This window comes from Chelon labrosus, assembly GCF_963514085.1.
Source record: "Chelon labrosus genome assembly, chromosome: 15".
Classification (NCBI taxonomy): Eukaryota; Metazoa; Chordata; class Actinopteri; order Mugiliformes; family Mugilidae; genus Chelon; species Chelon labrosus.
In genome coordinates, this window is record NC_140348.1 from 22,162,210 (window position 1) to 22,185,997 (window position 23,788).

The following is a 23,788-nucleotide window of genomic DNA, read 5'->3' on the forward strand; positions in this document are numbered from 1 at the left end:
GTATTATATATGCTTACATACATTTCTGAAGCTGAAAAGAACAGTAAGTCACAGAAAAATTAAACTATTAAACTATAACATACAATACTAGGGGTTAAAGTGAAATTATTCCTCTTACCTACCTTACTTACCTAATTTTCAGTGTCCAACTTACCTCAGTCTATGTAATGACCTTTTAATATATACATTAGTGTTATAGGTCTCACCCTTTACACGACATTTTATATGGTGCACAAAATACAGGCTACAATTTATGAATATTATGGGCCTCGCAATAAGATGCAGCCAAAAGAAAAGCCTAATGTGAATGAGTGTGAAAGAGCAATTTAAGGGTAGATGCCTGTGCCAACGCCAGCGGCTATACAAGATTTGCATGCTAATCATTCTAATAATAATGTAATGCCCACAGCACTTTGAGCAAATTGCGAACCATTGGTCATAGAAGGAAGCTTATCTCGCAGAGAACATGGCACAAATATAGGTTAACATTTGAACGATTCTTGGTAATTCGCGGACCTGTCAGTAGCCCGGCTCACCTCAATTAGAAATGGTCCGCAGCAAGCTTGCTCTTGACTTTACTACCTAAAAAAAAGGCTAGTTTAGACCGCTGTAACTCCTTAAATACGCTTTACATGTCTATTCAGACTCAAAAGTGTCACAATACCCGAAAAAATACGCATAGAAAACGCCAGGTTAGCCAAAAACTTAGGCTAAAATTAACCTTAGAGTTGTCAACCGTTGCTGTTACCACAACAACCAATAGGAGCTTTGGTTGTAGTCCTCGTGCTCTGCTGTTTAGCTTTTGCTAACGCAGTTCTGATTGGACAATGTGCTCACCGCTGCCAGCTATCAGCCAATGAGTGGCTTCCAGCTAGAAACGTCACATTGTTTACCCGGAAATGAGAGACCGCTCCGAAACTGTTGTCAAAATTTGTAGTTTACCGTTTCCTGACCGTTTTTTTAAAGTAACTCGATGATTATTTACAGTGTAATGAATGTTAAGTACTGAGTCGGCATGTACAGCGGACTCTTGCCCAAAGGTGTAACCGAAGACGATCTCAGTTCCGATGACGAGGAGGATAAGCAGGAAGATGTAGAGGAGAAGAGGGAGAATGGAAAAGCTTCTGCTGAGAGTTTGAGCTCGGTGGTGGAGACACAGTCGACTCACACTGCCAGTGATGCAGACAATGATTCTCCGACAAGCAGTTTGCCTGGTATATCCCAGGAAATGTGGCAGGTATGTTGTTTTGGTGCACCGTACACTCTCAGCGTTCAGCCTGTGAGCTGCTGGCTAGCTACATCAGTTGTGATGCTCATGTGGTCTGTAGAAGTAAAGGTAACTGTCAAAGTAACATCACTGACATCTACCATGTCTATAGTGTCCCCAGCACTGCGTAAACTTGAGCTAACAGCAAATTTTAAGTGATTAATGGACGGGTTTGATGTCTGCTAGCTAAACTATGTGTAGTATTTGACAGCACTGAGTATGTGGAGCAGTAATACTGTTGATCAAGGGTTGTGGTATTGTTAATGAAGTTTGTTTGTCTGTGTAAAAAGAAATTCCAGGATCTACGGAAGAAGAAAGACGAGATCAAGGTGACAAAGGAGCCCAGAAGAAGGAAAAGAAGACACCGTAAGAAAGGTAGCAGTGACACTACAGTAGATATTCACAGCTGGATATTGTTTCAACTTGTTTTCCAGTAAAACTAATTATTTGAATCAATATTTGAAACTAAAACCATGAAAAGATATACAGTGCTCACCATTGTCATGATAGAGACTAAGACCATTATTTTATGGTGTAACCTGGTGCAAACTTGTGTTTAGTTGTTGCCAACAAACCTTTAACTCTTGTCTTTTATGTCTTTTATAACAGCACCTGAAAGCCAGGAGCCACCGACAGAGACAAGGTACCAACAGGTCGCAATGTCCCCTTCAGGAGACGTTATGCAACACCACAGCTGTCTAAAAATAAGCAAGCTGTTTGCAACTATTAGTAGTGGATGTGCAGTCAGACGTGTTGACTGCAAGGATGCAAGGAAAACAAATTGAGTGCAAGCGGCTTTGAAATTGTTTCTAATGGATCTTCACACCAACACATAAATGCACCACACAAGACAGAGTCTTAGAATTTGTACATAAGGAAAGCATGTTTAGGATCTAGTGCCCACCTAACAAGTTGTATGCTTTGGTAAATTGTTGTTTTTAATAAACATTGTATGTGATTTGTAGAAAAAATAATCCATGTGGTTGGAGCCTGTGTTATGCTGGGAATAACCTGTGACACCAGTAATCTCCTTGACAAAAGTCTACATGACATGCAGTATAAAAAAATAAACTAATCTACTCTGATGTCAGCATAATAATAGAAATGGAGTCTAGTTAAAGCATGGACACTGAGTAGAACCAGTGAGTATAGTCTGGTTTACTGTAAACCTTGTCTACATGTACTGAACATTAACAGACATTTCTTTCTGTCAGCAGAGAACGTCAAGAGGAGCAGGAGAAGCCCTGGGATGAGCTCAAGCAGTATTTCGGTGTAAATGATCGATTTCATCCCCCAGCATGTTCCAAGCCACCTCCGAAGGTAACAAAGACTGCCCTTCCAACTTATCTTCCGGGGGTTTAATGCAGCGTCTGTCGTAGCTGTTAGTAACACCTTCACATGCTTTGTGTTCCGGTGCCACTGTATCTCCTCATTGTTTTATATGATATGACATATGGATTAGGAGAATCCCTTTGGTAGCGCAACCTGACTCTGAGAAGAATATTAGGGATTATGTTCAGCTACGTTTAGTGATAAGATTAGGGTGAATCTCCTTCCAAGTGTCGTTAAGATTAAAATGAAATGTAGCTTCTTTTTTTTTTTCCTGCCAAAACCTAATGAAAATCTAAATGTTGCACGACAAAAGTGAGGGTTAGAGTACCTGAAACAGACGCTGTGATTGCAGAGGAAACATTTAAATTAATGCTCAGACCATGTGCTACTATTTCTGAAGAATTCATTATTAAAAAAAAAAAAGAAAACTAAACTTTATTCCATTTGAAAACATTTCAACACTTAAACATTTTATGCAAAGGCTCTCAAATTGCCGATGAAGCAAAATATTTGCAAGCTTGATGAACATTATAAGTGACCCAGTGAATGGGAACTGTTCTCATTTCAATTTGAAATCCATTTAATGATTATTTTGGAGTATTTTGTGCTTAATTTATCTCAGAGTAGCATAAAATTGAGTTTTTGCTGATTTTAGCCTCATTTTCAAAAGGGCAACTATAAAAGGGATAAAAGAAATAATTAACAAGCTGAATGAAATAGAACTTGTCACATCAACATAATGAGGGGGCTCCTTCATCCCTCAAATGCAGATCCTTGTAATTAATATAAAAATATATATTTTTTTAATTCTGGCAAGTCTTTCACACGGTAATTTGTGGGAAAAACTATATCATAGCTGCCACTCGTTATTATTCATCTGCTTACAGAGTTTCTTCACCTTGAACGCACTCCTTGTCATGAATGCTGATGGTCTGTCAGTTTTGTTTGTGAGAAACGGTAGATGATAATTGAGATCACAACTTGGGTTGTATCAGTGTCAGTATACAGTCTAAGCAGAACTATAAGACTATATTAAGTCGTCTAAAAACAGCAGAGTTACAGAGAAAGTTTAGACTTATTCTGCTTTTTTTAATATGTCTCTGCTTTTACAGTTAGTCAACAATACATCAGAGGAGACACATTAATAATTACAGCCTCTTTCCAGTGTATGTTTTTTTTTTTTTTTTAACCATGATGAAATTTTGGGGGCTGAAGAAATCTGGTGCTCGGCTTCCTCAGATAGTCTCGTCACAGCAGAACTGTCTTGCCATCAGTAACCGGGGGGGCTTCTCCGCACCCCCCCTCTCTGCTTAGGACTGTAATGGAAATGTGTAATTAAAGAGTCACATTTATGTTTGGTAATCTCCTGTAGCATTTCTAAGATTTCCCCACTAATATCCAATCAAAAAGGTTTTCATTTGTGAAGCGAAATCTACATATTTGTAGTAATGGCAATCATATTAAAAATAAGGCCCTGGGGACTTTTGAAGTTACTCTTTGATTTTTTTTTTTTCTCTCTACCCCTATTTCAAAAAAAAAAAAGAAAAAGAAATCTGAATTTTTTTCTCCCCTCTTCTGCAGTCCGGCCTAGAAAAGAGCATAGAGAGGGCCATAGCTGAAGGGGACATTGCAAAGGCGGAGGAGATGAGCGACAGACTCGCCACTCGAGAGGTACGTTGTGCTGATAAGAGATCTTTGGGGTGCTCCCGCTGTGACAAATCAGGCTAATGGATCCGTGGCCATTTCTGCTGCAAAGACATAGAGGAACAAAAACACACGCAGACATCCACCATTCAGTCCTGCAGCCCTTTTCCATTGAGTTAATGGAAAGCCCTCCCCTTAGTTTTGAAGTGCTGCAGTGTCTAAAGGACTTTTGGCTCTGCTTTTTAATGAAGGGTACATTGCTTTCAAGCCAACTGTTAAATCATTCTCCAGGTAAGAGTTTCATACCTTTGAAGTGTACATGTCCCTAAATGCAGTGCCTGAAGTTTTGTAACTAACCGCCTTGGCAGGCATCAAGGATCAAGTGGTTTGAAACTAATTTAGCATAAAATGTAGCCTACACACACATATAATTGTGGTTAAAAAGACATACAGCTGCAGTGTTACTCCTCCACCGGGGGAATTGCCGCACTTTGAGCATCAAAGTTAAACTTCTTTGTTTTATGATGCATGATGCTTAAAGCGTCACATAAGCTTTCTCATTTCATATTAGCGGCACAAGGACGGAACACACTGCAGGCTCGGTCGAGGATTTCGGTAGAGTTGCAAAGTAGGAGGGCCACTGGTTCCGAAAACATGTAATTTTTTTCTTTTATTGCTATCCTCAGTTTGGCACAACATGAAAACACAGAAATCTACTATATAATGCCATGAACTTACATGTTTAAGCTCTACTACAGCTACTACGATACCCACAAGCCACCATTGCTCTGGACAACAAGCCAGTCAGAGCTGGCTTTGTCATTGCAGTTTTGAACAAAAGCATGGTGCCAGAACTTCTAAATTCTTCCAAAACCATCATATATGAAAAAATACAGTTGAAATGAATACACATGTTGACCATTCTCATGTCAGTATGCTCAATATGAAGCTAGAGCCAGCAGCCAGAAAAAAATAGCTTAGCACAAAGACAGGAAACGTTAGGGAAGGTTACCTAACGTTTCCCATGGTTGCCTGGCAACTGCTACAAGCGATGTGATTGGACGTTTCTCACCAAAATTCACCTCAGAGTTGTAGGTAACTTCTCTTTTTATGTTATGATGTTTATATATGTATTTTTTTTAATCTTTTTAGAGAGTTCACATCCAGTTGAGAGTTAAAAATGAGTCACGTAACACTGTATGAGAGAAAAATGTATGTTTTACTTTTTGAGGCAAGCGTGGCACAGTGGCGAGGTGGTTAGCACTGATGCCTCACAGCGAGAAGGTCCCGGGTTTGAATCCATGGGCATTTGAACACGGAGTATGCATGTTCTCCCTGTGTCTGCGTGGGTTCTCTCCGGGTACTCCAGCTTCCTCCCACTGTCCAAAGACATGGTTCTTAGGTTAATTGGTGACTCTAAATTGGCCGTAGGTGTGAATGTGAGTGTGAATGGTTGTCTGTCTCTCTGTGTTGGCCCTGTGATAGACTGGCGACCTGTCCAGGGTGTACCCCCGCCTCTCGCCCGATGACAGCTAGGATAGGCTCCAGCAGACACCCGCGACCCTTAACAGGAACAAGCGGTTACAGAAGATGAATGAATGAATTTTTGAAGCAATAAAACTGCGCCTATAAATCAGACATCATAAAAAAAACGTCTGATCAAAATCTGAACTAGATTTTTGTCCAAAAGAGATCTTTTCATGACAAACCTCCCCTTCTTAAATGACTAAGTGGGCTCCTACAACAAGCTTCCTTGTTTAAAAAAAAACGAAATAAGCAGTTGTACTATTAAATTGGCATTACATACTGTACGTGGCCGGGTATCTCTGGTGCGTAATAGACATTAGTGTGTGGCATCGGAGCCCTTTTTATATTATCATCCTAACTGCCAGCAGAGTGGTCAAATATGGGGGAGTTAAATGAAAGCTCTTGTGAGTGGCATCTGCGCCGTACTTTCAGAAAGCCTCTTAGAGCGCTGGTGGATTGGTTTTAGCCTGAGCTGAGGTTCTCGCCTCCCTGGCACCTGCCTTGTGTCTTGCCAGAACCGTGATGGGACGTGACAGCAGTCTGGCAGCCGCAGCTCATTGTTTAGCGGTGATAACTTCATTTCAAGGAAGTAAGGAATTGACCGTTTTGTGTGTTTTTTTTGTTTTTTTTTTGGAAATGCCTGAAATCGAGGTGATGCAAAAGTTGTGCTTGTTTACTTTTTTTTCTCTTTTGAATAAAACATAAAGGCGGTTCCTGCTTAAAGCCTCTAGAAAAGAGGAGAAAAAGAAGAGGCAGGAAAAAAAGTTTGAAAGACTCCGAATCAGAAAGGATTATTGTAAACCTTAAATGATGCAGCTTGTAATGCAGATAGCATTAAGACCAACATGTTTGTTTACAGCGCTCCTGTTCACTTTTGACAGGAGCACTGTGACAAACATTTAGAGGATCAATAATCTCCACTGTGGCCAGAATCAATTTCAAGGTTATAATTGAGTGGCTCATTTGGTACGGCATGGCTTAGATGTTTAATTTGTTTACGGTCATAACACCAAGACATTATTGTGGCAGGCTTTTCACTGGAAGAATAGGAACAGGTTTTCTTCGCAAAAAATGCAAAAGCATTGCGACAGCTGTGAAGAACTAAAGAGGCCTGTTTGTCCCTCTAGGCATTGTTTTGTAAAGAAAATGCCGGTACATGTTGGATGACAATGTTTCAGTGTATTTTCATCCTCAATCTAACGGATTCCCACTTATCTCCTCAAAGCAAAGGGAAATGGAGGGAAGATAGAGAGCTTGCTGTCAGAAGCCCTCCTTTTATAACACAAAAAATGTTTGTTTCTTCTGTTTTAAGCTCCCTCAAATCAATTAATGATTTCCATTTGCTCTACTTTCTTTCTTTTTTTTTTTTTTATCTGAACATTAAAACAATTTGGTAAAACCCTGTTTTGAAGGCTCCTTCCAAATTCTGAGATATGCGCTCTTTCATCTGTCAAACTTCTGAGACACGCTGCTTGGATATTGCAGGTTGTTTTTTTTTTTTTTATTCTCATTACAGTTTTTAAATATTTCCTAAGGCTGAAAGTCTTTGTTTTAGATTAATTCATGAAGACATGCTTAGTTTTTTAAGTGAAAGTCTTAACGCCCCCAAAATGGCGCAAAGAAACCCCCCCTCCATTTAGGTAATAAAATATTATTAACGTCGACATTGCTTAGACAAAGCTCCCTAATGTATTCCTTTAAACTATGCAGATAGGGTTTCTTCTCCTCTTAAAGATGTCTGTTGATCCCCCTCAGCACATTTAGATTTATTTTTTTTTTCACAAGCTTAAAAAGGCACAGAATAGTGTAAGAAGCTTCTAGCCTTGAACGTAGTCCTAGTAGTTCAGTAGATTAAAAGGTGCAAGTCCTCCAATTACGGAGACTGGGTCCTTTGATTACTACATTATTTTACTCTGCAGCAAGTTGCACACGGGCTAATTAATTCTGTAATTAGCCTAACATGGAGCGACTGACACATTTAGTATAAACCGCTCAAAGCCTGTCAGGAGGCTTGATAGCATCCAGCAGCTCATATTTGACAGATTGATTTGTTTCAGCTATTCCTGGTCAGTGAGGTAGTGGTAAAAGCTGACAGCTGATGAAGTCTTGGTTAAGTTTGTCAGTTATCTGTTGTGTAGTTTGTAGTTTCAGGAAGTTTTTAGATTCCTTGGCACTGTTTGAAGCCAAAAAAATTAACTGAATGTTTGGATAAAGTAAAACATTCATGTCAGTTACTAAGACTACATTAAGCATAAATTCACTGCAGCTGACATCAAGAAATATGGTTTGGTTTGCTTATTGTTTCTAGCATATATAAAATAGCTATGGTAGGTCAAATGTAGTGAAATGTAACGTAAATGTAGAATCGTCAGCATACATAGTATACAGCAGGAACTGGGTTTAGAAAAATCTGTCCAAATCTATCTTAACTTAAAAGAGCCGATAACGATTCATAAATTGCTCGTTAGAAATCTCCTTGTTATCTCACAAGCCTGGCTTTGAACGACACATTTCGAGAGACTACGCAATGAGATAAGTCCATGTGTGAGGGAGATCCTAAACGTGACAGGAGCTCTAACCCTTAGGCCTGAAAGCTGATGTGTGGGAGTATTTTTGGATTTAAAAATAATGGCAACAGACAAGAGCTGGACAAAAGCGAAGTTGTATGCAAGATTACTAGAGATACTCAGCCCTAGTGGGAAGAGTAAGGGTCCTAGGATTGATCCCTGTGGAACACCATATGTGACCGCTCCTGTATCACACATGCAGAATAAGATTACTTTGATTTAAACCACCAACAGCATCAATCTGCATCAATTTTAACAATTCATTATATCAAAAAGTTGATATAAACTAAAGGATTTTTTAAATATGGATTATCGTTTTCAAGGAAAGTTTAGTACTGAACATATAATGCTCCTTGTTTCCTAAATCAAAGCAATAAGAGTCAACTCCAAAAACCTGCTTACATGCAGTACTTTTATAGTTTTAGTATTTAATTTAACGCTAAAATGAAAATTTTAATGTATAAAACAGAGCCACATAAATATTTTTGAAACTGTCAGTTAGTAGCAGCTCTCTATATACAGTAAGTGGGTATGTTTCTTGACCGTCATGCCGTGTTAAAGCATACAGTCGCCCCCCCCATAGCACTCATCACATCTATTAGAGTGGCATTGCCACTTCAAAACAGAAACTCTCTATAGTCTGGGCACAAAAAGGGGGACGTCAAGTTCATTTTGTGATTGCCAGGAGCTAAAGAATATTAAAAATTAATGAAAGTGGGAAAGAAGAAACAGACCTGCAAATGTCCCCCAAAACAAAGAAGCATGTACTCTATGCTATCTAACAGTTTTATGCCATGAGGATTGCTACTAGATGTAAACATTACACATTGTCTACCATGCTAGTGCAGAGTCCTTCACACAGCTCACTCAAGCTTAGCCCTCGTTAGTGCTTTCAAATCCAGTGGAGGTTTCCCTCAATAGGTTGACCTCATAGTTGTATTCATAGCATTGTCCATTCATTTAGCTGATTGCCTTCAACCTCCTGGCTCAGCTAAAGCCCTAATATCATCCTAATATGGCCTCATTTATGACCAGTGTCTTTCTGTACTCGGGAAGGACCGCTCTTTAGATGACATTTTGAGCAAGATTAACCCGATTAGTCGAAATTGTTTAAAGATCCGTCCCTCCTAATAGTTGGATCATACATTAATAAGACACATGAATATGTATTAACCGGAGCCATTTATGTTTCTGTAGCTTTTGAACATGCTGGATGGTTATAATATCCCTCATTATGTTCTAGCTCGTATTTCAATAGAGGCAGCAGCTGAAAGGAAAAGCCCCACTGTCCTTGAAATCTACCCTTTGGAACGCCTCGCTTAAAATGCTGTGAAACAAAGGTGGCGCGGCATTTTGTCAGAGGAGACATGGTGGCTTAGTTGAGACAAAGAGCTGAACTAAGAGTGTTTCATGATATTCATGTTATTTAACACCTTTTTTCTTCTCGCCACCTTCTCCCTGCCATGCCCCGTGTTTGTAATCAAAAAATTAATGAGCAGGGCTTTTGTGGAAACTGGGCTTTATCAGATTCTGACTTCTTTCCCCGCCCCACATCAGAGAAGGAGTCTGACTCTGTCTCCCTTGCAAGCCCCCCCACCCCTCCCACCCCCAGGCCACCTCGCAGAGAGTTCAGGGAAACTCTCCTCTTTGTTCATTTTTCCTTCAGCATAAGCAATTTATCACTGAATGAACTTTTATTGTATCTCTGGATGGCTCACATTAAATTTTCGCCCATTAATTTTGAAATGGATTTTGAAATGGGTACTAAGCTTTTATCAAATGCCTGGGAATCTCATTTGGATTATTGTATTTCATTAATTACTTGATAGACAAAGCATACTTTTCAATGTAGATTTGTGTGCTGTTTAATTAATTAGCATGTTTTCTCTATTAATTAAAGCCATTTTTTTTTTTTAAATTAAAGCCCACAGCAAAACACATATATAATTTGTTTGTAATTAGGCCTTAATTGGTGGTAGTGGAAGCTTAGCACCCTCGGTTTCTTTTTTCATGATTGCCATTTTATTGCCAGTCACTCATTAATTAAACTGTTTTTTCTAATTAGCTTATAAAACTGTTGATGGCATATTATTGTAAGTGTGAGTTCAAAGCTTGCTAATAAGCCTACCCTACTCAGAAGAGGCGAGATAATGAATGTGCACAAAGCAGGCGAACTTTCAGAGATTTCCTTTTTCTTTTCTTTTTTTTTTTTTTTTTTAGCTACTCCCTAAAGATGACAATGTCATGTGTATCTAGCATCAGATTACTAGAAAAGAAAATGGGAGACATGGCTGTTCTTCTTCTCTGCCTTCCCTGGAGTGGCTTTCTTTTTGCATGCCGTGTAATTCTGTTTGTCAAAGTGGAGGCAAGATTACAACAAAGCTCATACGAGGCTGCCCCGAAAGAAGACCAATAAACTTTTGCAGGAATATAGCAGCATAAAGGTGCACGTTAGGAGATTTGGACTATGAGAAATGTCGTATTATGTCGTAATTATCAATCCTTACAGAGTTGGACTCAACTGAAGAGCTGATTTTGCCAATACATATATAATGCAGGAGCCATAGTTGAGGTGATAAATTGCCATTAAACTCCCAAGCAGAGCTGCAGCATTACCCTTATAGTTGGTTTGGTAAGTGGAGGAATGTAACCACACACGTTAACTCAAGTACTGTACTTACAGATTTAAGGTACTTAAATCTTTTCCATTTCTTGCAATTTTGTACTTTGCACAGTCACACTCTGTTACCTTCATTTAACAGCTATAACTACTAGTAACTCAGCATTTTAAGGTTTTACATACAAAATATATGGTGGTCTTATAAAGCAATGTAATAATAATAATTAAAATTTAGCCATTTTGGTCATTTAATTCCTCTTTAATCCATATATATTAACATTTTCTGCTTTTCATTGTCTTCAATCATAGTAAACTGAATCATTTTGGTGTTTTGACTTTTTATTGGACAGAATCACTTTTATTGGCGTTGTACAAACCAAAAGAAATAACTGATAAAAGTCTGTTATACCAAAGTACAGCAGTAAAATGTTTAAAAACACAGAAAAAGTGCATTTTTCTAAAAAATAATTACTTATATTTGTCATGTGTATGTTTCTGAGCATCAGAAAACTAATAACAAGGAATTTTTGATCCTCAATAAATAGTTTCTTTGTCGTCTATGATGTTAAATATCTTTAAGTTGAGATATCTTGTGATTTTGAAGACCTCTCTATGTGCTACTAGAACTTAATCAGCTAAATAATCCGTGGATTAGTTAGACATAGCACTTCTAACCCTGGTGGTCTGAGTGGACACACCTGAAACTGTGCTTGATGGTCTTGATCTTTTGTGTTTCCTCCAGTCTATTACTTTGCTTTAGAGAAGTAATGGACTAACTGGATAAATCTCCCTGCTCCCTTCTTTTTTCATGCGGTTTGGGTGGTATTGATTGACCTCTTGATCCTTTGACCTCCCCAGTGTTACTGCAACACTGAGGCTTCTCAGCCGGGCCTCGTTTCTCTTCCCCCGCCTCCGCCTCAGTCCTCAGAAATTATGCTGAAATAACACACAAGCTGCCTAATCTGATATTCATTCCTTTCTTATACAGCCCTGCTTTCCAAAGTTGACTAAGGCCACATTATTTAGGCATTAAGGTAGTGTGATAAGGGAATTAGGCTGGTCATTAATCGTTTACACGTCAAATGCAGCAGAGCAGCTCGGGGAGGTGATTTAGCGAGGCAAAGCCATATAGCCCTTGTTAATCCACCTCTCACACGTTTTAATTGGAAGAGGCTTCCTGGATAGGAAATTTATGAATGGGTTTAAGGCCATTTCTTCTTTAAAGCCATCATTTATTTCATATTGTTAATAGGAGCTTTAACACTTTATCCACATGGAGACGTATTTTTCTCCTCATCTTTCATTCAGCCATTGTCTTTTTTTTTTTTTGCACTTGCTGTTTAATTGCCACAGTGTTTTTGTGATCCCTGCGCTACTCATTTACCAAACGCCCCAGAAATGATGCAATGAAGCAGACACACACAGAGAGACGGATGAAAACAAAGCGTGAAAGCGTTATTAAGGTAGACTTGGTATGTCCTGTGTATAGTTTACGCCCCGTATCGTATTGTGTCGAGGCTCCGTGTTTGGGTCTCCACTTGAATCTCCATGACGACCCAAACATGAATGAACAGAAAACGGTACTATTGACTTAACCCTCCTAGTGGCCTTAAGCTGCTGCTGCTGCTGCTGCTGCAGTGCCAGCATTGTGCACGAGGAATTTTTTTGCCTTCAAATCTTTAAAGGTCAGAGAATTAATCCTCTGAATAAAGCTTGTTTTAGCAGGGCTGTGCACGGGCCACACAGGAGAGAGAGAGAGAGAGAGAGAGAGAGAGAGAGAGAAACAAGGCACAGAAACATGCCCGTGATGGACACCTAATTGTATATTAATATGTGGTGGAGTGGGAAGAATTGCCGTGTAGGAGCCACGTAAACAAAGAGTGCAGAAGGTTTCCTGTCTCCTGCTTTTATTCCAGCTTTGTACCTCCATTCTTATATTTTTCCACCAGCCTCTGATGTGAAAGGATTTGGCGCTAAGATGCACGCGAGGGGAGGAGGGGGGGGGGGGGAGAAAAGAAAAAAGAAAAAGAAAAAATCCTGAAAAGTGGATCAAAAAAGTAAATGAAAAATAATGTCATATTACTGAAAATATGAGAGGCTAATTTGTGCCGACTTTTTGCTAATTTTGTTCTCGCCACAGAAAGAGGAGCCGTCACCTGCTCGGCGCCACAGCGCTGACAGTGCCAGTGATCCATGAAATAAGCTGCCGCTGGCTTTGTTCAGATAAGAATGAACAAATCTGCACAATGTACTGCTCTCGGAATCTCATTTTCATACTTGCATGCAGGCTAAAAGAAATAAGCTGTTTGCAGGCTTGATTAATCAGACATTTGAGGGCTTTTTTTTTTTTTGTCTCTTTGATCTGTTCTGTCTCCTAGGTAACTTGGTTGACATTAATGTTGAGCCCCAGCAAAGACAATCAGGGAGAGTAGACTGAACTGATAAAAAAAAAGGAAAAATTAAAGACCTTTAATGCTTTAAATGTAGGAAAAAGGCTATGTTGTGAATTTAAAAGACAGGGAATGAGGGCCATGGAAAGTAGGTTTTAATTTTTCTTTTGGAATGTCGGGGAAGGCGTGTTTTCAAGACCTTTTGCATTTCAAATGCAGCCCCACAGGAGAGCAGGTTAATGTGGGTAATCCTTGTGTAGGGGAAAAAAAAGAAAAAGCTCTGTCTGTAAATCTCCAAATGAAACCATTTAGCATCATGCAGTTTCGTTTGATTTGCTCCCAGAATGAGCCTATGTGCCTTTTTTTTTTTTTTTTTTGCAAACACAGAGGGTTGCTCTCGGATTTGTCAACAATTTAATAAACGCGCGGTTCGTAATCTAGCGTGCATCAGAGCCGCTTTAAAAGCGTTTAACACCTACACCACTCCCAACGAGGAGCGGGGAACACCCTGGAGTGGTTTTATCTGCTCGCGAATCTGCTGCAAATGGTAGAGCAATCACTCGCTGTAACTCCCCTTAAGAGGAAAACATGATTTGAGGAATTTTAAACCTATAAAATGGCAAAGAACTGGAGAACTGTCATAGTATGTACGCTCCAGGTTATACAGACGCTTTCACAAATCTTCCAGTGACTGTATAGATGAATGCCTTGAGGGCCCAGCCGGAGCCCAGCACTTGCAGCCAGCCGAAGCCCTTATCTTAAATCCAAGCAAAGTACCATTAATCTTTTTGAAAGACCTTTATGGCTTTTAATGTATCCCAAATTAGAACATTTTACACCCTTGGTTCCTGAAATATGGTGATAAAAAGCCTTTAGAGTTTAATTTTTCCTGCCTGCTCGCTCTGACCTGCTTAATCCCAGCATGCATTAGGAGATATTTTAGTTTCAGTCTTTCTAATAAAGTTTATCCCACTTAATTATAATTGAAACATTTTTTTTTTTCTCCAGCAGGTCCTTCTTCTTTTTTTTTTTCTTCTTCAAGTGGCACACTGGTGGCACATTTCTTCATTACCTTAAGACTTTCTTTCCCCCTCCTGATTGTACTCTGAATATTACAGAGAATTACCCAAAGGTTCGGTGAAATTGTTCCAAGTTGTTTATCAAAGTTTGCCTTTGCTTGAATAATAAACCTATCTCAGGAGTGAAAGAGGAGGCAGGATTTTTCCCTTTGTTTCCCGTGCTTCTGCGTGGCTGGGGTTATTGGGATTATTCTGCTTCACAATACACACATGTCTTCCCTGGGATTTGAATGTTTGCCTCTTGCAGTCACGGTCATTCTCTTCACTCGTGATCTCGGGGACTTGCCCGCGTTACTGCAAACAGTGGTGACAAGCGAAAAGTGAAAAATGCCACTGCGACATTTTTGAGACGGAGGGAGGGGGGAAAAAAAACAAAAACACGGCAAAATGGTTGACATCGTTTGATTATTTCATTTGCACATTAAACAAGAATCTAATCTAAAAGAAACGACGTGTGGGAGAAAATAGAAGCCGGGAGCTTTAAAATATGTGTTTCCTCTTATAACACCCACATAAAACAAAAGGGATAACAGATTATTTTAATAAAACAGTGCTCATATAATGTATGGAGCAACGAAACATTTCAATACCCACAGGAAAAACAGTAAACCGGTATAATTGTGGGACATTTATGTGTCCAGATACAACTGTTCTTTAGTGTTTTTCTTTCATTGGGTGTTACTACGGAGGTATTTCTAACATGTTGGGTGTTAAACAGCTTGGAAGGGTTTTTCATTATCTATTAAACTGACTGTACTGTCTCCAACTGATCGTGTGGTATCTAAAATATAATAAGATGCTCATCTAATGTCCCCAGAGTGACATTATTAAGTGTGCTGTGATGGAAGACTAAGAGAACATGCAAGTATTCGCATCTCAGAAAGTTTAATCTGGGTTTTCGTCAATTCTTCTTAAAAATGAACTTAAATGTGCAAAGTTTTAGGCGTCTTAGACGTTTAGATTCGTCAGCAGGGGCCCAGATATATTCTGAAGCGTGGCATCGACCCCAAACATACAGCCAGAGGGTCATGAACAAATATCTTCAGGGACATTAATAGTAGTTGAAGATAAATCAACTCTCGTCCGATCTCAACATCATGACGAGACAGAAAACGTGGAGACAACCTAATAAAGCTTGAGTCATCCCAGAAACGACCAACTTGTCAAGTACTTTGACAGAGTGTGTGCGAGAAGAACTACGTCCATGTTAGATAAAACTATAAAGGGTAGTCTCTGTGTGTGGGTTCGTGTGTCTCAGTTCTTCTCAACGACCGATCTACTTCATATTTGGAGGGTGCATCGCTGGGGATCCAGTCAAGAACCACGTCGAGTGTGAAGTCGTTGGGATGAGCCGTCCTCCTGTTTTGTCTAAAAGCTTTTTCCTCTAACACACTTTTCACAACACTGTTTTCATCCTCTGCTTGCCTTGCCTTGCTCACTAGGGGCTGTTGACAGCACAACAGTTTTCAATTACCTTGTTTCTCCAAATAATAAGCAATCCAGCGGCTCCAAACAGAGGCTAGTCCAAACAAATGACCTGCTGTCGTAAGAAGAATTTGTGTTTATTGAAGAAGAAGAAGTAGTGCAAACTGAAGTTTAAAGGATCCAACTGTTAACAAACAATGCATTATGTATGCGATTGGTTTTCTCCTTATGATGTTTATTTGAGTTGCTGGTAGGTTACTGGTATGCTGTAGGCCTGCGGAGGAGGCAGCACAGACACCAGAGCACCCGCCCTCACACACCAGTCAGAAAGGAACTGATTTCCATTCTCTAATGGTTCCTCTCCTCTGTCTGCCTCCAAATAGATGGCTGTGAAAATCGCTCAGGCTGCTGATTGCCGTGACTTTGTGCAACGCAAACAGGAAGAGGAAGCTTTGAGGGCAGCGCAGAAAAGGAAGAACCAAATACCCTGGGGGTACGACGTCTGTCTCTGTCCTCATGTTTATGTTCGCCACCGCGTCTGCCATGTGTGACACTGCGGGTTCAAATACAGTTGAGATAGAGCTGCTGAAGCCTGAATTAGCCGGACTCTGAGTGACTACTCATGCAGGGATTGAAGTTGACGGCTCAAATGTATTCATGTAATTTAATGTTGTGGTTTTTTTTTCTTGGTTGCAGGTTTGAGGCAAAGAAACGATGGGAAACCAAAAGCAACATGGGCTTCATGTGACAAACATGGAGGAAAGGAGCAACACCACGATTTTCTTTTGTTAATAAAAGTGATGTTTTTATATATATTTATATATATATTGCACTGTTTGTGTTTCTTTTTATTTATTTGGTACATTTTGAAGACATCAGCAGCATGTGAGGGGGAACAACTGATGTAGCTGGCTCAGACAAATTCAGAGAGCACAAGAGAGAGGAAGAAAAAAAAAAAATGATGGAGCATTGAAATTAATTCCTAAGGCGCCCATTGGTGTCTGCATTGTGTTATTTTTCATTACATTTCAGTGATTTGAGCGTTCTGGCCCTTTTTTTTTCTCCCCCCCCTTCAAATTAAATCTGGTGTACATTACTGGATGATGCGTTTATTTATTGCTGTAAAGTGGGTTAATCATGAAGGCGCTCCTTTCTTCTTCCGAGGAAGAGAAAGGAAAGATTAGGGCTCTAATGCAATGTACAGGATAATGTGCGATAGGATTTGGGAGTAGAAAATGAAATTTGGCTGCTGTAAACTGTTGTGAGCGGTCGTAAACTGCGAGTTTGAAACAGGAGGCTTTGCTGTTGGCCGTCACCCATGCTGGGAGACGTGCTATTGTTTCCCGGAGCCCGAACAAGAGGCGTGTGCTGTTTCTCGAAGCACTTCACGCTCGCCTCACTCATTGTGTGTGTCGAGCTCTCTCTTCTGCGTCCGTAAACTCGGCTAAAAAAGCATCGATTCCTCTCGCCCGCCACTTTGATCTTCTTTTGATCTGCAGCGGTTTGCCTCTCCAACACTTCTGAAATGCTCATTCAGATTCCGGAAAAGTGTTAATTGCAAACAGCATGCAAAAAAGAGAGCATAAGGAAGATAATTACTTTTATTCATAATGCTTACACACATGCTCATAATGCACACACACTCCATAGAAAATGATTGCTTTGCTTCAAGGTAATGAGAATTAAAATTAATCCACCTAAGTTGTTTGCATTGCACATATTTGGGCACTTTTGTCCCTTGGTGAGGTGTGGTATTCTCATAGCTTTGCTGCGTAGGCTTAAAGAAAAAAATAAGAAATTAAGAAAATATCAGCAGTAAAACTTTGTAGGCAATTATGATAGAAAACACCTGAGAAAGTAGAAACCTAGATATGAGCATAAAAAAAAAGTACGGTGAATGAAGGAAAAGCAGCTTTTTGGATCGTCGTGAATCACATGCCTGCATGTCTGAGACGCTGTCAGTTGGTGAGAATTGGTGCTAATTAAAGTATTAATTATCTCTGTAATGAGACGCAAGTTAAAACTGTGTTAAGCACATCAAAGTACAACATGGGATTTCTTCACTTTGATGACTGCTATGAAAAATATATCTTGACTGAGGAGTGAGGAAACATCAGAGATGCTTCATTAACGAGACAAAGGAAATTTAAGGGCCTTTGAAAGTTTTTTGGGTAAGTGCTTAGGAGCGAGTTTTATTTACAGAGACTTGCGGGAAGCAGGTGTGGCCCGCTGCATATTTCATAAACGTGGCTCGAGCTTTTTTTTTGGAGATGAGCGAGAGATTTATGTCCTCTTTGAGCTGCTCTTGACTGACATTTATCATCTCAGCGGAAGAGCTCGCGAGGATCTAGAGCCAAAAAAGCATCCGAATATGTGTTTTCCATATGTAAAAGTCGCGTTGTCTTAAAGCCAGAAGATGTCAGGGAACATGACCAACGGTTATCCAAGAGCAGCGCAGTGGCGTATCAATTGCATCTCACTTTATTAATCTCTTTGAACGCAGGATAATGCCTTGAGCAGAGACGATTCTGCTTTTAAGCTGGAAAATCCACTCCCCCCCACCACCACTCCGCCCCCCCTCTCGTCATGTTGAGGAGCTGTTTTCAATAGTCTGTAACTGGAGGCCAATCTTAGCCCCTGACCTAGGCTGATTTGTTGTGAAACTCGGAGACAAATTCCTTGGGCACATGTCGAACCACTTCTAGGGAAAGTGTTTGTTGTGGAAAGCGGGGTTTAAAAAACCCCAACAACAACAATCCCATTAAATGGTTGGAAAGCCGCTGTCGTATGAAAGGGAACATATGTTGCTGGTAACGCTATCACTCGCTGCTATCGCCTGCAAGAGGAGGATTAACTCGAAGGAGAGATCTCAGAGATGCTGCTGATAAAAGCCAGCGACGTTCAAAACGCCTCACACCTAGAGTAGCTCAGAGGAATGTGGCTTTGTTTATCTATTGTTCGTTTCTTTCACATCAAATTTGAGCTACAAGGTTGTGTTTTATCATGTAAATGCAACTCTTTTAATTACAGTTCCTGTTGGAAAATGATTCTATGCCGCTGCATTAGATCCCACTAATAAGATCACACTGTGTGATCAGTTTTAAGGTAATCTGACCTGATCACTATTCCTATACACACTTTCCACCTCCAAACCATGTGAACTCTGATTTAATCCTTTTCTGATGTATATATTGGTGAAATGAGGTACCGTGTGCCTTAAAGAGATAATCAAAGTGTGCATAATTATTAGGTAGCATCGTTACACCGAATAAAAATGAGCCAAACGAGAGAAGTCATAAATGCACAACTTTTGAGGTGTGGAAATAGTGAACATGGTTGAACATGGAGAAGACAAGTTGCAATTTAACTGCTAAAGGACTGAGACAAAAGTGAAGCAGCCAGAAACCAGATTAACCTCTGGTGCTACCATATACACCAACCAGGCATAACATTATGACCACCTTCCTAATATTGCGTAGGTCTCCCTTGTGCCTCCAAAATAGTTGTGACTCATCAGAGAATGGACAGAGGCCTTCTGAGGGTGTCCTGTGGTGTCTGGCAACAGGATGTTGTTAATGGGGGGCCTTTGAGGGGAGGGATACAGATACTTGATCAGTTTGGGATCTAGTGAATTTGGAGGCCAGGTCAACACCTTGTGCTGTTCTTCATGTTTTTATTATTTTTTTTGTTGTTGTTTTTGTTCCTAAACTGTTTTTGTGTGTTCCTGTGTCAGGCTGCATCCTGCTGGGGATGGCTGCTGCCATCAAGGAGTGTCATTGCTATGGGGTGGGGGTGCCTGGTCTGGTCTAGGTGGGTGCTACATGTCTAAGTAACATCCACACCAATGAATGCCAGGTCCAAAAGTTTCCCAGCAGAACACTGTATTGTCACAAGGCAATTACTTCTCCTGTCAGTGGTCATAATGTTGTGGCTGATCGTTGTATATATGCCACCTAATATATATGTATTAGTTCCTTCTGTTACTACTTCATACTCATCATATTGCCATTTTGCACAACTTCCAAACATACTGTGTCTATTTATTCTCATACGTTCATACTTACTTTTGACTGTATGTATATAATGGTACATATCTTGGATTTTTCACTTGTTTTAATTAGATTTAAGACTTTTTTTTACTTGTATTCTACTGTATTCTGCTGCTGTAACAGTTTCCCTGAATAAAGCCTGTTTGTCTATCTAGCTATACCCGGTACTGCAATCTACCAGTGTTTAAAAGTGTAAAGTGCTCAGAAACACGGTCAAGGCAAAGAAGCCTGAAACACAACCACTACTGACAAAGATTCACAAAGTGTGATGTCAAGAGTGGGCAAAGAAACAGCTGAATGTAGACTTATTAAAGGTTTCATAGACAGATGAAATGACACTTGATGAACCAGATGGGTAGGCCTGTGGCTCGATCACTAATGGACACAAGGCTCCTGTGCTGGAATAGGCTACTGGCATCAAGGATGAGCTAGTTGGACATTTTTGGGTTGAGGTTAGGGTCAAAATTAATTCCCAGACCCAATGTGAGAGGATACCTTCTTTATTATTTAGCTCCCCATGAAACGTAACACATTACCTAAGTCCTGTAATATATTTGTATTTTACCAAGACAATACACCTGCTGCTCCACTCAAGGTGAACAGATTATGAACAGATCAAGAAACAGACAGACTCCATGGATAGAAAGCTCATTGTGATTGAAGAAGAAGATGAAGAAGAAGGTAAATATAATATTTAAGTGTCTCTTTATTGTTTAAAATTAAGAATAAACCAGTGAGCTGAGAAAACATTTGTTGCTAATAATTCTAGACACTAATGCAAAGTAATTGAGCACAATTATCTGTTCCCGCTTTAATTACCGGTTTTGTTAAATGTTGTTATATTTTGCGTCTAAAAGATAAAAACCTTGACATGTTAGTTTTAACATTTGGTATCATGAAGTCCTGAGAGGAATTTTCTCCTCAAAGTGACATAATGTGGGAGCGACAGGCACCGAGGATGTTGACATACTCCTTGGCTGATTTAATGACCTGTTTAATTCTGGCACGTCTGCGGCCCTCTCAGATGTTTTTGCAGTTTTAATTAGTGTAATCATTACTCTTGAAAAAAAAGGCCACGGGGTTGTTTAATGGGTCATGTTTGTCAAGATGCACAGAATTATAACACAAAAGACATGCCATTTATTCAGTGTTGCAGTCTCTTCGAGTGATTACGGGTGTCGCAATTGATAATTAGAGATGGAATTGATTCATCTGAAAGCCAGAATGAACCTCGGTGGTGTGAGGAAATTAGTTTGACAGTGTTTGGATGAGGAGTGTTTACACTGTGGGAACACTTCCCCACTCCGCTGTGAAACTGCTGTTTGCGGATGGGAGGGAAAGGAGCCTTTTGATGTGACATCTGGAGCAATAACTGTATATTTTCAGTTATGGCAAAACTTCCCATTGAATTATCAGTGCACTGTTTCATTCTGCAGGCCTCGGTCACGCAACAAGCAGAGGTTAGGGCTCTAATTTTAAGGCAGCGATGTACTTCACACAGCTTCTTCGAACTGTGGGAATTAGGTCAAGCTCAACAGTTACAACTTATCAAGACAGTTTAAACGCACTTTCTTTCATAATTAAAAACCACACTATTATATGTGGGTTACATATACACCATCTTAATTGTTTCTCAGTTCAAAACTGCTTGGAAAGCATCAATTTTATCATTTAACATAACTGGTAGAACAAAAAAAATGAAATTAAAATGAACTTTCAATTAATTTTCTTCTTTTGCTATCGTGAAGTGAAAACATTCCCACACACAAATATGCTGAGCATGCTCTCATTACGTATTCATCCTCATTCTAGCAAACCACATACTGCAATTTATCTGAATGAATTATTAACCACGTTAATGAATATTTCATTTTTCTTTATGGAACCATTTAACAGTCCCAGCAGAGGTAATGACATCTTAAGCAAGGCAAGTACCTGAAAAAGAGGAGGATGTCATTTATTTGACCAATCAGGTTAAGCTGTGCCACATACGGGGATGTATTAAGACATTAAACGCATTTATCGTAGTCTGGATTTAACGTTGTGTATAAACACGCCTTCACTGTATAACTTACACTGACCCACTGAAATCCCTTTGTATCTTAAGAACGGACACAGCATGACGTAGGACAGCCTGGGGGGATTTACACTGAGAAAATGAATTTAATGGTGTAATTAACATTACCTTGATTTGTCCCAGGAAAGACCTCAGTAAGTCCAGCTTGTGTGGTAATTTACTGCTGTGTTCCTATATGAAGAACACTCACCTACTGTATAGCAGGTAATTACAAACCCAGCCTTGATTAGGAGGAGGAAGAAACTGCTCCAGACTTGTTATTGATCAATTAATACAAGTAACGCACTAGTTATCATGCTGCAGTACAAGTACGGGCTACAATGGATATAAGAAATTATAATAATATAAAAGAAATGACCTACATTACGATCAATGTTTTTTGTTAATAATAAGTAAATATTTCATTTTGCACAGATAAACTAATGTTAGTAAACCCATTTACACTTCTAATATTCTTTCCACTAGACTTTCTTCTCAACTTTGTTTGGGTAAAGGAAAAAATATAAATACAAATGTAGGATAGGATAGCATAGGACAGTAATTCTTGTATAATACAGTATATTACAGTACGTTACAGTGTAGTATAGTATAGTATAGTATAGTACAGTACAGACTTGTGATAGTGTAGTAGTAGAAGTAGAATACATTGCTGTGGGTTGTTGTGAGGTGCTATGTAAATAAAGTACATTTACATTTACATTATAGTATAGTATAATATAGTAGTATACCATATAGTAAAGCAGAGGATATAGTATAGTATAGTATAGTATAGTATATGAATTATTTAATATTATTGTATAGTACAGTATATTACAATACATTACAGTATAGCATACAGTAGCATACAACACCATATAGTATAGTATAGTATAGTATAGTATAGTATAGTATAGTACAGAATTGTGATAGTATAGTAGTAGTACAGTATATTACAACACATTACAGTACAGTATAGCATATAGTACAGAGGATATAGTATAGTATATTATAGTATAGTATAGTATAGTATCTGAATTATTGAATATTATTGTATATTATTGTGTAGTACAGTATATTACAATATACAGTAGCATATAATAACATATAGTATACTATAGTATAGTATAGAATTGTGATAGTATAGTAGTAGTACAGTATATTACAACACATTACAGTACAGTATAGCATATAGTACAGAGGATATAGTATAGTATAGTATAGCATAGTATAGTATAGTATAATATAGTATAGTACAGAATTGTGATAGTATAGTCGTAGTACAGTATATTACAACACATTACAGTACAGTATAGCATAAAGTAAAGAAGAGGATATAGTATAGTATATGAATTATTAATGTATAATACAGTATATTACAATACATTATAGTATTGTATAGCATACAGTAAAGCACAGGATATAGTATAGTATAGTATAGTATAGTATAGTATAGTATATTACAATCTGAATTATTGAATATTATTGTATATTATTGTGTAGTACAGTATATTACAATACAGCATGCAGTAGCGTATAATAGCATATAGTATTGTGTGGTATAGTATATTATGGTATAGTATGGTATAGTGTAGTATAGTATATTACAATACAATAGAGTACAGTATACTTTATAGTGTACAGTATATGGCAGAAATCACTGATGAGGATGAATGGTCTCTGTGAAGTCCCATAGGAAACACATACATCTTATTTTAGACCACCGCTTTTCATCCACCTTGTTTCTAAACGTTAAGAGCCTGTACAACACTATAAAAACAGGTGATTATAAATGAAAGCTTAACCTCCCCTCATCTTCTAGCTCCATCATTAAT

The 23,788-nt window shown here is 39.0% G+C and overlaps 1 protein-coding gene across 2 annotated transcripts; it reads left to right on the forward strand.

Moving 5' to 3' along the window:
- The first annotated feature begins 799 nt into the window (after nucleotides 1-799).
- On the forward strand, nucleotides 800-17,842 carry fam204a (family with sequence similarity 204 member A). 2 transcript variants are annotated; one of them, XM_084561212.1, is made up of 7 exons: nucleotides 800-1,237; nucleotides 1,558-1,642; nucleotides 1,877-1,910; nucleotides 2,482-2,587; nucleotides 4,181-4,270; nucleotides 16,235-16,344; nucleotides 16,548-17,842. In XM_084561212.1, the coding sequence occupies exons 1-7, from the start codon at nucleotides 1,016-1,018 to the stop codon at nucleotides 16,597-16,599; spliced, it is 699 nt and encodes a 232-aa protein (XP_084417338.1). In that variant the 5' UTR covers nucleotides 800-1,015; the 3' UTR covers nucleotides 16,600-17,842. The 2 variants fall into 2 exon arrangements, with proteins under 2 accessions (XP_084417338.1, XP_084417339.1); XM_084561213.1 differs by having other exon boundaries at nucleotides 2,485-2,587.
- The last annotated feature ends 5,946 nt before the right edge of the window (nucleotides 17,843-23,788 follow it).

Bases quoted from the DNA above. Each gene is read 5' to 3' on its own strand.
- fam204a (XM_084561212.1), top strand. From the start codon at position 1,016: ATGTACAGCGGACTCTTGCCCAAAGGTGTAACCGAAGACGATCTCAGT. The intron at 1,643-1,876 runs GTAGCAGTGACA...CTTTTATAACAG, and splicing joins AAGAAGACACCGTAAGAAAG to CACCTGAAAGCCAGGAGCCA. The intron at 2,588-4,180 runs GTAACAAAGACT...CCTCTTCTGCAG, and splicing joins GTTCCAAGCCACCTCCGAAG to TCCGGCCTAGAAAAGAGCAT.